The 15,305-nt window shown below is 41.2% G+C and overlaps 1 protein-coding gene across 1 annotated transcript in view; it reads left to right on the top strand.

Moving 5' to 3' along the window:
* The window catches only part of LOC107592975 (angiopoietin-1-like), a 58,820-nt gene extending 56,977 nt beyond the window's left edge, over positions 1 to 1,843 (top strand). The window contains exon 7 of the mRNA XM_016282558.1: positions 1,211 to 1,843. Within this exon, the coding sequence (XP_016138044.1) occupies positions 1,211 to 1,374 (164 nt within the window). The 3' untranslated portion in view covers positions 1,375 to 1,843. The remainder of the gene's footprint in view (positions 1 to 1,210) is intronic.
* Positions 1,844 to 15,305: the final 13,462 nt, after the last annotated feature.

Genomic DNA, 15,305 nt, shown 5'->3' with positions numbered 1-15,305 from the left:
TCAATATGGGGTGCTGTGTGTACATTAATGAGGAAAAAAAATAACTTAAATGATTTTAGCAAATGGCTGCAATATAACAAAGAGTGAAAAATGTAAGGGGGTCTGAATACTTTCCGTACCCACTGTATATATAAGATCTTAAAGCTAAATGATAAGACCTGGAGGCAAAATGCAGTATTCCAGCTTTAAATATAATTAATTTGTCCTCATGTTGTTTCAAACCCATAAAAGTTTATTTTTTGTGTGTAAAGTGTGAAAATGGAGGGGGACCAAGGTCTGTCAAGCTCCAAAAATGGCCAAAAAGCATCATAATATTATTATGGCTATATTTTGAGTCTTATGAAACCATATGAAAGCTTTATGTGAGGAGGAGACTGAAATCTGCTGAAAAAAAGTTGTTGAACTAAAAATTTTGCTTTGAAGCCGTGGTCATCATTCAGTTTCATTGTATGGAAAAAAAACATGAACATTTTACTATAACTAATTTTGTGTTCCATGGAAAGTCATACAGCTTTTAAAAGGCATAAAGATGAGTAAATGATGACATGATTTTCATTTTGGGAGATTTCAAGCCCATCATATCAGGTCATCCCTCAGTATGAGGGACATGCTATTAAAAGCACATCTGTCAAGGCAGGCATTAACAGAAATAACCCTTCGAAATCCACAGAAGATAAAACATAAAAATCAGTTATTGTTATTATTAAACAATTATGTTTAACAATGTGATCGGCACATCCTATTTTCTCTATGTTACCTTCAAGTATTTATATCCTCTTTCCCTGAATACTTTAAAGGTCACCGTTCCACTCACTCCTCATCTATACCACAGTGACCACATAGCACCTGCATACTGTTGGATCCAGCTTCAAAGTTGCCTGCATAGCCTGACGAATAGACTACTAGACTGTCAGCAATAAAAATAGCTGATCATATAAAATAATCACAGAAATAGTATCACACAAATAGAAGCACTAATGTTTAGGCACCTAGTTTCAGAAACCTACTTAACGCAGAGCAGTTAGAAGTGGCTTTTTATGTGATGTGGTTATATTTTTTATAAGAAAAGTAATTAAAATGACTGTTACAATTTATATATGATTTATATTGTGTAGTATTGCATTTGTTAGCATTCTTTCAGGATAATGCAATACTGACTATATATAACTGTATAAACAGTTGTTCCCAATTGTAAATGTTTGTGTTTTAGGATGGTGGTACGATGCCTGTGGCCCATCGAACCTGAACGGGGTGTACTACAGACAAGGCCAACATGTTGGAAAATTCAATGGAATCAAGTGGCACTATTTCAAAGGCCCCAGCTACTCTCTCCGATCCACTGTCATGATGATTCGACCGGCCGACTTCGCGTAGTTCTCCACAAATAGCCCAAAATGTTTTGGAAAATTGTTACTTTTTGGCCCATGACATTACCAGGTAACGCTGTATAAGTGGTTAGCTGCTTGCCTTTTGGATAATGCAGCATTCTTTTGAGATAACACCTCTCCAGGAAACAGGAATCCTGTGAATAAGGGGCTGTCCTATCACCTTTATGGGACTACATGGGAGATGGCATGCTCTTTGGGAATTTAGGGCAGGAGCTGACTTGGCTGGGCTTTTATTTTTAAATATCAGATGTATGAATTCAAGTGCCATTCACTTGTCACTCAGGACCTGTGGACTGCTGAGGCAGGCACATCACCTTTGATGGTAGTGGACTGGGCTGCATTGCCTAGCAATCACCCTGTGCTCATCTGGCGTTCGTGTCTCCAAGTGAATTTAAAGCAGATTGAATGTCCTTCAATATCTTAAAGGGGCCTATTAATGTTTAATACAAACGTGTTGCACAATTATATTTGGGTTATGATACTTCACATTTTTACTCTTTTTTTTATCCCAGTATATTATTTTTATTATTATTATTATTATTATTATTATTATTATTATTATTATTATTATTTTGTACATTATTCCTGTCAAAGTGAATAAAACCATAGCATGCAGGGTACACATGCAAGGGACATTTTCGGCAAAGAATAGCACATCCGTCCTCCAGCCTGACTGTATTGATTGTGCAAACTGCATATTATTATTGGCTTTGAACTTTGGTGACCTTTTAAGTACATCATAACTTGGCATAAAATGTTGAAATGCATGCCAAAGATCACAGCTATTAATGATAGTACCATAAAAATATTGATCTAATATTAATCATCGTTACAACCGATGGAGTAAAGCCAATGGCACATATGGTACTGGTGCAGTATGATATATATAATGATGTTTTAATTCATCCATACCATATTGTCTTAGGAGAATTTGTCATATTAAGATTGTTTTGCATTTGTATGTTGCAGCTCTTGTCAAAAGCAGTGTTACTCTTACACACAAGCTAGGATGAACTCATTTTAAATTTATCTTTGAACCTAAGACTATAGGTTTGCAGAAGTGTTTAATAATTCTGAATGACTGTATTATTGAAAGGAAATGCTTTCATATATGGAGTCAGGTAAGCTTCTAAGTTTTATTTCTACATGAAGTTTATTTGTAGCAATCGTAGGTCCGGTTCACACAGACTGCGTTTTTGTGTTTCGTTATGCCACTTTTAACAGTTTTCACATATAAATGTTCGCTAAACGGCCGTCTTTGACTTGTTATGCTATGTTTTGCTGCTTTTTTTTTTTGTAGCATTGTGTGCTGAAAAAGCAGCTGTTGTTAAGCCAAGTGAAGTTAAAATGTAAATCTGCATCTTTTCCATTCAATCCATTGTGTGAACAGGCCATTAGGACTTTTGGTAACAATGTACAATAAAGTTCTGTTTATTAAGATTAGTTCAGTAAGTTAACATGAACTAACAAGGATAAACTTCTGAAGCATTTATTTATCTTTGTTAATGTTAATTTCAACATTTACTAATACATTATTTATACCCAAAGTTATATCTGTTCATATTATTTGACCTGAACCAACATGAACAATGAACAGTTGCATTTTTAATAATTAACATTAACAAAGATTAATAAATACTTTAACAGATGTATTGCGCATTATGAAGTTAATGTATTAAAGGGGTCATATGACGTTGCTAAAAAGAACATGATTTTGTGTATTTGGTCTAAAGAAATGTGTTTATGCGGTTTAAGCTTCAAAAAACACATTATTTTCCACATACTGTACATTATTGTTTCTCCACTATGCCCCGGCTTTCTGAAACACGTTGATTTTTACAAAGCTCATCGTTCTGAAAAGCGAGGTGTATGCTGATTGGCCAGCTATCCAGTGTGTTGTGATTGGCCGAATCCCTCAAGTGTGTGACGGAAATGCTTACCATGCTGTGATGCCGTCTCCCGGCACAACGAGACAAAACCAATAAAACCCATTACAAACTAGGCATTTGTTGCATCCAGTGGGGACATAATTACTGATTATAATGACTTATACTGTTTTTTTACGCGTTGCGTTGGGTATCGCGCCGCGTAAACAAAACCATGTCTGCATTTGTGATCGGAGAAACGACAAACAACAAGTGCTACTCTACACTTTAAAACTCACGTTTGAATCATCAGTGGCAAATTCTTTAAATATAAAAAACGTACTACAGGCTATGAGTCAGAAGCGCCAGACTGTCCTTGCAAAGTTAGAACTGCCCCACTTTATAGAAACAGCCTTTGAGCACAGACGCATTGTAGGCTACTCTGGAAAACAGGAAACAGTCCTTCATAAAATGCGCTGCACACATCTGAATATTTGGTTTGAACTATTCTGGAACAGTGTTGTAAATACAACTTAACCACTGATTTCTAGTTGTGTCCTCTTTTGGAAGGCAAAACAAAGTAGTTTCGCTTTCACAACGAAACACACAGCGTCACACACAACGGGCTTGAGTGAGCAGCGGCCGGCGGGCTTGAGAATGGCGCAGCCGGCGGATTCGACGAAGGAGCGGCTGGCGGGCTTGCGGCAACCACATGTGATGACCCCAGGCTGGATCCGCCGATCCACAGCGCGAAGTTGATGTATTTCCTCAGCGACCAGCAAGGATCAGCTCTAGCCATGACAAATGAGCAGCGGCCGGCGGGCTTGAGAATGGCGCAGCCGGCGGATTCGACGAAGGAGCGGCTGGCGGGCTTGCGGCAACCACATGTGATGACCCCAGGCTGGATCCGCCGATCCACAGCGCGAAGTTGATGTATTTCCTCAGCGACCAGCACGGATCAGCTCTAGCCATGACAATGTGGATATCGTCCTCTTTGGAAGGCCAAACAAAGTAGTTTCGCTTTCACAATGAAACACACAGCATCTCCACAACATGGCGGCGGGAACAACAATACTACAGCGAGAATAAAATGTACGCCTTCTTCCTTTGCGTGAACGTTTGGGCGGCATTATGCAAATCTTCCCACACAGTGACGTAGACGTGGGGCCATGTTTAAATGAGGCGTTTTAGGAGGGCGTGGACAAGTCTTAACTTTTATAAAGAATATCTCTTTGGATTTGAGACTTTAGTCTTTGCAACTTTACAGATCTGCTTTATGCACCAAGAGCTTGTAACTTGAAAAATTTAAATCACATCATATGACCCCTTTAACCAATGTTAACTAGTGGGACCTCACTGTAAAGTGTTACAGACTTTACAAATGTACATAAATTCTGTTGGTACAAGTGTTTTGGTTTGTTTGATAGTGAAGTCTGATAACACTCTTCAAGTAGATTGCCTCTGTATGCAAGTCTACTACTACCGTCTTCCATCAAGTAACAACAGCATGGAGCATTTTACTGGAAAGTGTATTTTTATTGTAAATCCATAAGCTGTCTGGAAAGCTCCAGTATGGTATGTTTTATATCACACTCCAAATACTGTAATTTAGTGTTTAAAATTGCTTTCCAGAGGAAAGCATAGCTTTACATTTTTTATTAGCTCAGAACCATCTGTATGTGCTAAATTAAAAAAGATGTAGCTAAAGTAACATCATTTCATTTGCCATGTTATTTAAACACCTCGTCCTTTGCAAAAATTTTCATGATGTTAGTTCAAATAACAAAATAAATTCGATGCCCCAAGCTTAGCTGAATAAGCAGTTTTGAGTCATTTATTACTGGCTCTGGAATCCAGAGTCTTTCTTTTGCTTTCACAGAGCTATTTAGCATTTTCTATTTGAGTCACGTCGCTCCATAGACACAATATTTACACATGGCAGAAGAAAAAAATATAAAGGAGCTCAATTTTTGGACAGAATGGGCCCTGAGCAAGCGAAGCACCTTTGTGTCCAGAGCGAGCAGACTGTTAGTTCTCCTCCACTCTGCCGTGACAGATTGCTGAGGTGTCAAACGATGCTGTCGGGATGGCTAAATCCCCCCATAGCTGACATTTCTACACCCTAATCAAAGGGTTAAGCAAACGTCGGGTGCATGTAAACTGCCGCCTGTCCTTCAACACCTGAGCTGACCCACTACACCCTCCAGAATGATGGGCACAGACACAATGGAAGACCAACCAGGCCGTGTGGAGCCACAAAAAGGAGAATTGAGAAGTATTCAAGATGTGTGATGGATTCAACCCAACACATAATGTAACAGAAGAGGTGAGTCCTGGTGGCTTTGCATTTCTGAGATGTAATTTAACATATGTATTGATGACACATTGATATTGTCCAGAGCTTAAAAGAAGGGCCTTTTATTTAGTCTCGTGTGACCAGGAAAGCTAGGTGAAGGCCGACTCAGATGCCTCTGAGGTCTACTGGTGTTTCTAAAGATGGATCATTTTCTGTTTGCACAAGCTGAATAGAGAGACAGGAACCCCAGAGGAGGAGCACAATTGGTCTACTGATGAACAATGGGCCTGACGCCAGATCAGACCAGTAAAGTGATGGTACCTGTAGAGTAAATGGGAAGAGATAGCAACATCACACACCAGAACATGAAAAATAGCAATTGGAAATAAGACCACCTGAATAAAAGAAAAATATGTATTACTCTAAAAACATGTTTCTGTGTAGTCAAAGTTCCAGAAATAAACCAGATACAACCGTTTAATGAATAATGGGTCAACACACCAGAACATGAAAAATAGCAATTGGAAATAAGACCACCTGAAAGAAAAATATGTATTACTCTAAAAACATGTTTCTGTGTAGTCAAAGTTCCAGAAATAAACCAGATACAACCGTTTAATGAATAATGGGTCGCAGTTCAAAAATATTTTCCCGTAAGTTTGATTGAGGGAAGCGAACAGAAAAATTAATCTTCTGGAATTTCTTTGTCACAGGACCACTCAAACTTATTTCCAGGGCGAGCTTAAAACATGCTGAAGCTAAGGATTGCACCGTTTGGGGCTATTTTAAATGTTTTTTGAAATTCTTTCAGCTTATTGAATTTATAGGATTTAAACAACAACTAAGGTTTCAGCATGTTCCATTCATTGTTTGTTCAAACTAGGATTCATAAACGGTTGTGCTGGCACTGCTTGTTTAACAGATGAAAATATAATTTAGACAGTGTCATCACTTCAGTCAAGTGAAGTAAAAAAAGCTCCATAAAAGTAGCCTGCATGACTCTTGCACCATACATTGTGTGAAGAACCGACTGAAATGTAAGAAATTCAACCCAGGTTTATTGTAAAAACATGCATGTGGCAAAATTTTATCTAAGTGATATGATGACTTTCAAAGTGAAATTTCCAGTGAGTGGCACTAAAAGTGTGTTCAGATTTATTTGAAACTAATGAATATGAATCTTGCAATGTTTTTTTTCACCGATTGCTGTACATATTGTAGCATTACAGGAGTGAAATTTCCAGTGAGTGGTGCTAAAAGGTTAATGCTCTAACACATTTGAAAATAACATACCACCTACAGTAAACCTGACCGATAGTGTTAACTACAGCAAAAGTATAAGAAAACCACATTTGCTGAGACAGCAATGATATGATAGCTTACTTCTGCAAATGTTTGAGAATTTTTATCATGATTCATGTTTTTTTTTATACTCATACCCAAGTGCTCCACATAGCTACTGCCATGCTGTACCAGGTGAGCTACCGAGCAAGTTTACAACATCAAAAAAAGTATTTTTTGGTCATATCATAGTAGTATTGTGCAAGGAACCGTGCAAAAATAAATCTTTATTAACTGATAATATGTCCTGTAACCATAATTTGTGTGAAAAGTAATAAAAGCCTTTGGTCTTTTAATGCCATTAGAGTTGTTGAGTTAGAAACTGCAGTCATCTGTATGTATAGGTACATTTTTAGAGTTTTGCAAAAATGTAGGAAGAAAAGCAGGAAGAGTTTTTCCAATGAGCCTGTTTGGCAGATATTAGCTGATTGCCCTTCCATTCACATTTGTACAAATTCAAACATCTCAAGAATCATGCCAGGTTGACATTATCCATGACCGATCTCAACATGGTGAGCTGGAAAGAAATGTGCAAAATTTCTCCTTTTGTGCTCCATGAAAGAGAGAAAACAATACAGGATTTGGAACGACATGTGGGTGAGTAAATGATGACTGAATTTTCATTTTTGGGTCAATTCTAGGGCTTTAAGTGCCTGAGAAACACAACCTCACTGTGACACCAATGAGTAAATAGTTCTTTTTTAAATGTGTATCAAATTGTTGTTCTCAGGGTCTTCATTTTTTAAAATGCAATCGTGGTTACTTGCACATCTTCGGTTTTAGAGAAACAGATACTCAGTCTATCGACAGCTCAGTTGCCCTGGAGACTTCCCTGTTTTACATTGTCAGGCTACATTGATTTTGAGTCTGAAAGGGGAAAAAAAAGTGTAAACACACAGTTAGTGGTTTGGGACTTCTCTCCCCCTTTTGGAAGTCCAGAAGGTGTTCATGGTGATGGATGGATGAAGAGCATAAGAGTGAAATTTGGTTTTGAGGCTGAAGGGAGAGAGGGAATGGGCTGAGGTAATGCAAGAGACTTGGGTAATGGGAGGAGGGAGGTGTTCAGAAGAGTTATGATGGAGCCGTGAGCCACAAGGCCATCAAAGCCCTGTTCATCAGACTCCCTCTCATCCTGTTAGCCACAGCTGAATCTGACCCAAGAGGGTCCTTCCCCCCCATCCACACTGAAATCATTGACTGTGAATGTGCTCTGAGAAAAGCTCTGTTTGTTTGTTTGCTCAGTGGCATTAACCTTTATTTCACCAGCGGCAATCCTAATGTTTTTGGAGCACAGCAACACAGCACCTTAGAGAATCATGCCCTTGATAAAAAGAAGAACTGTTGTTTGCTTTCAGTGACTTTATTATACAGGATTGCAGTTTTTTATGCCAGTCAGGTCAAGGGGGGCCATAACGGGGTGCTAGATCCCTAACAGGCAGCCCAAAAGGAATCGGCGGACCCAACACAATAAGACTTACGAAGCAACCATGGGTTCACAACAAAAATGGAATATAAATCAATACAGACAAAATGAATGCTACAACACAATGGAAGTGCATCTGACCACAAAGGGGCAGCTTTGAACTGGTTGCCCGTTGATGGCAGCATTGCCCAGCAACATTGCTCAAAAAGTTGCCCCGTGTATCATCACCTTTTGAACACCTAGAAAACATCTCACTGCTGCAGTCATATATGTGTTAAGAAAAGGTTTTTATATCCTCTTGTAAGCATCTGAGGTAATCTGCAGAGACAGTCAAGGATGACTATTTGTGTTAATAATTTTCTATCCATTATGTCCCAAGGCCCAACAATTACAGCACAGAAAAGATGAGGGACAGTCAATCATGTAACACACACACACAAAGCAAGACCTTTTAATTATACCTCACTGTAGAGGAAAGGAAGCATGTTTACACGGTATGGCCCCATCCTCCTTAGATATCCAGCTGAACTCTTAGATTTTATCCTTCGTTTTTAATACCATTATATGGTGTTGTGCTTCTCAGGAAAATGTATAATGGATGTACTAACTCTACCCTCAGGAGATTTAGTGTCTGACACACAATTCTGTAGCATGAGGTCATGGCTTGCTGAGTTTGCTTAACACTTCTCCATAGGGATGCTGACTCAGGAGCAAACTCATAAAGATCTACTGATTCCTTAAAATATATTATATTAAATCAGTGGTTCTTGATCCTGGTCCTGGGGACATGCAAGTCTCCCTTATTTAACACACCTGATTAAGATCATTAGCTCGTTAGGAGAGAGCTCCATGAACTGAATTTAGTTTAATTTAATTGAATATGATATATATTCAAAATATATTAAATATCTATATTCAGAATGTAATATAATAATATATTTATTTTATTTTTTAATATAAATCCTTTTTAATAAATCAGCTTGTCAGGAAAAACTACTCCGCTGGTCTTGCCAACCCTCGCGCCAGACACGTCACGCTCTGTCAGTCGCCGCGTGCTTGAGTCAAAACACCGAAACGTGATGTTTTGCGATCCACCACATTACACTTCACTTTTCACACACTTGCCCCTGAAAATGGATACATTACAAACGTGTCTCATAAATTCAAAGTACCGGAGCCAGAGAGTACATCTTCGTCCCTAATGAGCTCATCTGACTGCATGAGTCCACTCACGCTTCCTGACAGTAAATGCGCGCGAGATGGGGCGAAGGTGGGGGTGGGATTTCCTCTCTCCTTTACGAAAATTAACCATAATTTTACTACAAATAACACCAAACAACCATGGTTACTATAGTTAAACCATGGTAACCACAAGTTAACCATGGTTTTGCTACACTAACCACAGTTTAACCATGGTATTTGTAGTAAAACTGTGGTTATACAAATAGTAATCAATACACAAACAAATTTCCAGTTACTAACGTACCCTCGGTTCCCTGAAATAAAGGAATGAGTGTTGCATCACTGATGATTATGGGGAAACTCCTGTTTACGCTGATACTGAAGCCTGATTTGTTCATGTTCGTGTATCTGCACAAAGTAATGGCGCTTCGATCCACCAAAAAGGGAGGAGCCGACCACTATATAAGTTGGCTCTGAGCACCATTTCGTCAGAATCTTTCGACTGTAGTGATAGTCATCGATTTGCGTGCAGCCTTACAGCACAACAGCCTACGCAACGCTCGTTCCCTCTCAGGGAACTACGTTAGTAACTGGAGCGTTCCCTTTTGAATGTCTCTCATTTTGCGTCGCTGATGCTTAAGGGAAACGCATCCAATAGGGCCGTGCTATAAGCAAGCGCAGAACGAGCACCCGTACTGGGGCTCCTGTAAGCATGACTCAATAATAAGACCCAAGCTGTTTAGGCTGAGGACTACATCACATAACTCTCTCCACTTACCAAGGGGATTAGGAAGAATTAAGCGGACAGAATTAAAGGAATTAAGCAGTAGAATTAAAGGTAGAATGATTCACCGTGATGGCTGCCACATATACATTGAGTATGGGGTGCGCCCATTATCCAGCAGCTCTTGTAGAAAGGTTAGCACTTATGGGTTGCACAATTATGGGTCCTGGCTCCATGCTGCACACCAGTTAGAGAAGACTGACAATTTAAGGGCGTAAAGACGTCTTGTAGATGGAGCTGAAGCTTCTAAAAGTTACACTCGCTGGGAGCTGCAAAGGCTCCTGTCGAGGAGCCAAATATGAAGACTCAACAGCTCTGGCAGGGGATGCCAAATCATGACCTTCGCTTGCGAGAGAAGATCCTTCCTCAATGGTAATGGCCAAGGGGCTGCCGATAGCAGCTGGATCAACTCAGGGAACCACATCTAATTCCTCCAATGTGGGGCCATCAAGAGGACTGAGCATCTGACTTCACTGACCTGTCTGATGACCTAAGGATGCAGGACAACTGGGGGGAGGCATATAGGCGAGCGCTGGGTCATTTGTGGAAAATAAATACATTTATTTAATAGATTTGGCAGTGAAAGTTGTCTTCTGAGGCGAAGTGGTCTACCTCTGCCCTGCCAAAGACAGACCAGATCATTTGAACCATTTGGGGATGCAGTCTTCAGTCTCCTGGAGCCACATTGTCCCTGGACAGCATGTCTGCCCGGCACATGAACTGCTGAGAGGAGTTTGACTTGTGCTCATAAAAGAAGGCGTCGAGCCAACCTGTGAAGGGACTGTGACCTAAGACCAGCATGGTGATTGATAAAGGCTACCACCGTCATGTTGTCTGAACGGACCAGGATGTGGTGCCCCCTTAAGGCTGGTAGGAATGTTTTTAGGGGTAGAAAAAACCACCATCATCTCAAGGCAGTTGATGTGTAAGCATTGCTCCAGGTTTTACCAGGAGCCGAATGCCAGTCTGCCCTCGTACAGAGCTCCCCTACCCGAGTTGGAAGCATCTGTTGTGACCACCTTCCTTATGGAGGTCAGTCCCAACAGGACACCTGATTGAAACAGACAAAGAGTTTTACAAGGGGCCACAGCTCTGATGCAGCGGTGGGTTACCCTGAGATGAAAATGTATCAGGCGCCAAGAGTGGGATGGGACATGGGCTTTGAGCCAATACTGAAGAGGTCTCATGTGAAGCAGGCCCAGAGGAATCACAGAGGAAGCAGCCGACATGAGGCAGAGCATCATTTGGAAAACCCTGAGGGGACATGAAGTCCCCAGTTTGAAAGATGCCACCAGCCATTGAATAGTCAGAGAGTGAGCCGACGTAATCCATGCCTGCATCCGGGCAGAATCAGTAACTGTCCCCAGAAAGACCACACAGCTTTAGGCTGGGGCTTAGGTGGCGCTGTCTTTGCAGGCTGCTGAGAGGATGGAGCCTTCTGGATAGAGCCTTCCGCACTGGAGTGCTTCGGCAGGAAGTGACTCATTTCCTGAGATGGCTTTTGTGCCACTGTAAACCGCTCGCCAAATCCATCCACGGCAGAGCCAAACAATCCCTTGGGAGAAACTGGCAAGTATAATAAGGCAACCTTGTCAGCGTCCCTGATCTCTGTCAGATTAAGCCAAAGGTGGCGCTCCAGCACCACCAAGTTGGCCATGGCCTTGCCAATCACCTGCGCAGTGTCCTTAGTAAAGCGCAGAGCCAAGTCATTCGCTGTGCACAGCTCTTTGAAGGCGTCAGAACTCTGGCCGGACTTGTCCATGGTGCGGAGAAGCTTGGCCTGGAATATTTGGAGCACTACCATCGTGTGAAGTGCTGAGCCAGCCTGGCCAGCCACTGAATAAGCCCTGTTTGCAAGGGCTGAGGTAGTCCTGCAGGCATAGCCACGGGAACGTATTTTGAGCAGGGGGGGCTGAGGGAAAAAAGGGGGGGTCGAGTTTTCCCAGGAGCGAAGTTATATGTGTGCAATACGCAGGCTTTGTCCTGTAGTCGGTGTTACAAAAAGTCAAATGTAAAAAATCTATTTAGTTCAGCTGGACAGCTCGGAGCCGCAGGAGTCACGTGACGAGAGTGAAGCGAAATGACTGGTGGCGGATCCAAAAGCGCAAGAGAACTTTTGTTCATAACGTTTCATTTCTTCGTGTAAAATAACTGAGTTGGTCTTTATTGTTGCTGTGTTTTCATTAAAAAACAAAGATGAACCACAAATTAAGCATTCGTTTTAAATAAGGGAAACCTTATTTATTTGGGTTACAACGCAAGTAGGCTATAGGCTCTGTCTTCATCAATTTGTTAATAAGAGTTAGAGGTTTAATAAATGCGAATTTGCCATTGTACTACTTTATGACTGATCCGTTTTCATTATTAATAATAATAATAATGAGCCACAAAGGGGAAAATACAAAGACTTAATTTTTATGTTACAACACGGTTACACCAAGTCATCAGTTTATTCATGTTGTTCAATTTTTATGTTTAATATAAGCTAAGCGACTTCATCATTGTACAAGGCACGGTCTCTTTTTCTTTTTTTTGGGCTTCGCGAAAAAATCAGAAATGCATTTTTTCGCCATGTTGACTGGTGTATTTTTAAATCTTCAATGACGGATGCGGACGTCGTGACGTCACACAACAATTGTTGCTTATTGTCGTTAAGCTTTTTTCCCCTATGATTTGAATGAATATTCAAATTAATACAATTAGTTTTATTTATTTTTTGTTACAAAATTTAAATGTATTTATTTTTAACACTGCACCCCCAGCACCCCCATTTTTTCTTTAGCTCCGAGCCAGGGGGTGCTGCAACTACCCCTACTTCCCGCGGTAATGCCTGCAGGGTTTAGATGGGTGCTCTGCATGGACTTTCAACCCCAGGGCAGATGGAGGGCACAGATGCACAGCGACTGCCTTTTCCAGAGGGGGGGGCTTGCTATAACCTCGTTCTTCAGCGCCATCAACAGTGGTGAGAGCTGTAGAAGTAGAGAGATTACCACGCACCGAGTAAGGTGCTTGCCACATCCTGGTGAGTTCCTAGTGAAGGAAGTTGGCAGGAGGAATGTTGATGGTGTCGCTTCAGGTACCACTTGTCAAGAAGGCCGCGGGCGGGCTCTTCTGGAACCGACCAAGCCAGGCCGAGATTTTCCAGAGCCTTGGTTAGAATGCAGATCAGCTCGCCGTCCATTCTGGGCCGTGTTGTCTATGTCGGAGGTGGGGATTCAGGCGGAACACACCCACTCTTCAGCATCTGCACCCATTAATGACATGGAGTCACCAGCGACAGCCTCCTCCTCGGATCCACTGAAGGAAATCAAGCCGCTCACAGCCGACGAGGGGCGCTGATCCTCACATGTGAAGCACACAGTCGAATCGAGGCATTGGGGGGAGAGTGAAGCATGCGGGAGCTCACTTGAGCCCAGTGTTTGAGCCCCACTGCTCCGCTGTTTCTTCCTACTAAGGGAGAGAGGAAACAGGAGAGCAGAGTGGGGAGGACCACCTTGATTAAAGAAGGCAATCTGCAAGCGGAGAAGGGCGAGACTCATGCTCTTGCAATGTCGTAAGGGTTGGCCTGTTGGCAGGTTTGCCGCCAACTCCTGTTCACGTACAAGCTAATTTATCATCCATTTCCTTTATTTATGAGTCCGCTTCAGACAGCCAAACACAATCAATAACATTCATTGCAGTAGAGCTGTATTGGATTAGAGACAGATTTAAAGCCCACAAGCTAACACTGTTGACTTTGGAGCACCCAAAATGTTTGAGGCAACACTTCACTTAGGTTATCCTCCATGAAAAGAGGATGTTGTGTTTAATTTTTCTTTTTTACTCATCTGCTTTTTCTCTCTCACAATTTTCTGTCTAATTTCTGTCTGTCTCAGATTTGGGCACTGTTTTTCCTCTACTGTGCAGTCTTGCAGGTATTTTTTATTCATGGTTGGCAGCTAAAGTTGGATAGCTCCTCCAAAAACAACATAATACAATATGATTCTCACAGTACTAATATTCTGTAATAACTATGAATAAAACCCTAGAGTATAATTCTTCCAAATTGTTACTTTTCAGGATGAAAAATAGTTATTTCAATGGCAATGTGTTCCACCTACTGCAAATATTTTGAAAACCAAAAGCTTTGCCTATATCCTCAGTGTAAAAGCAGAGCAATGTATTTACCTCTTTTTATCAGCATTTAAGACTTAATGGTGCCTTTAATCAGAGACAGATTACCACAACATAAATTATATTTCCCTGCTCAGAATGATATGCAAATCAGAAACCCCAGGGCTTCGGATAGTGCAGCGAAGTCTGTGTCTGCTCAATTAGCTGTGATGGCCAAACAAAACATGCTCGGGAATGGTTTTAGAGTCAGAGGAATTGAAAGGCAAACAGAAAGGCGGAGAAACAGGGAAGTGCAACACGCACCAGCAGGTACAGGTGCTCTTACTCATCTGACTCTGGACCCTATGGCCCGTCTTGACCAGGAGAGATTTTCAGCCCAGATGGATGAAGGAACCACTGGACCATATGTCTAGTGCAGACAGCCGTACCAGATGTTTTGGAAGTCAATTCACACCTGGCTTTTAGGATGAGGTACCCATCCATACCAATGATTAACGTAATAAATCAGCTGAAAGCTTGGTTGGAATGAAAACCATCTGAGGGCTGGTGTAGGACAAATATTTGTGTATTAGATGAGTTAAATGAGGTATTATGGAAGGAATTAATTGTGCACTGAGAGCGAGCTGTGTCTCAATTAGTATTTTTAATTCAGATGGAAGTCGTGTGGACAATCAAAACTGTATAAGTGCTCTTAGCCATCAGTTTTCTTTTTACTGAGGTTTTGGGAAAGGTGAGATGAGGTCATTTAAGTGGTCTCAGTTCAAAACACAAAGGGAATTAGGGGCCTTGACATTTGACCTGGATTGCAGAATGACCCCATATATATCATTCATTCTGGATGATCTGCCTTTATCTCAACATCTGCACATGATTGTGGTATGCTAATGATAGTCTGCATTTTTGGTCTTTAAAT

This window comes from Sinocyclocheilus grahami, unplaced genomic scaffold, assembly GCF_001515645.1.
Source record: "Sinocyclocheilus grahami isolate Dianchi unplaced genomic scaffold, SAMN03320097.WGS_v1.1 scaffold161.1, whole genome shotgun sequence".
NCBI lineage: Eukaryota > Metazoa > Chordata > Actinopteri > Cypriniformes > Cyprinidae > Sinocyclocheilus > Sinocyclocheilus grahami.
Note: the sequence above shows the minus strand (reverse complement) of the source record. Positions and strands in the feature narration are given on the sequence as shown.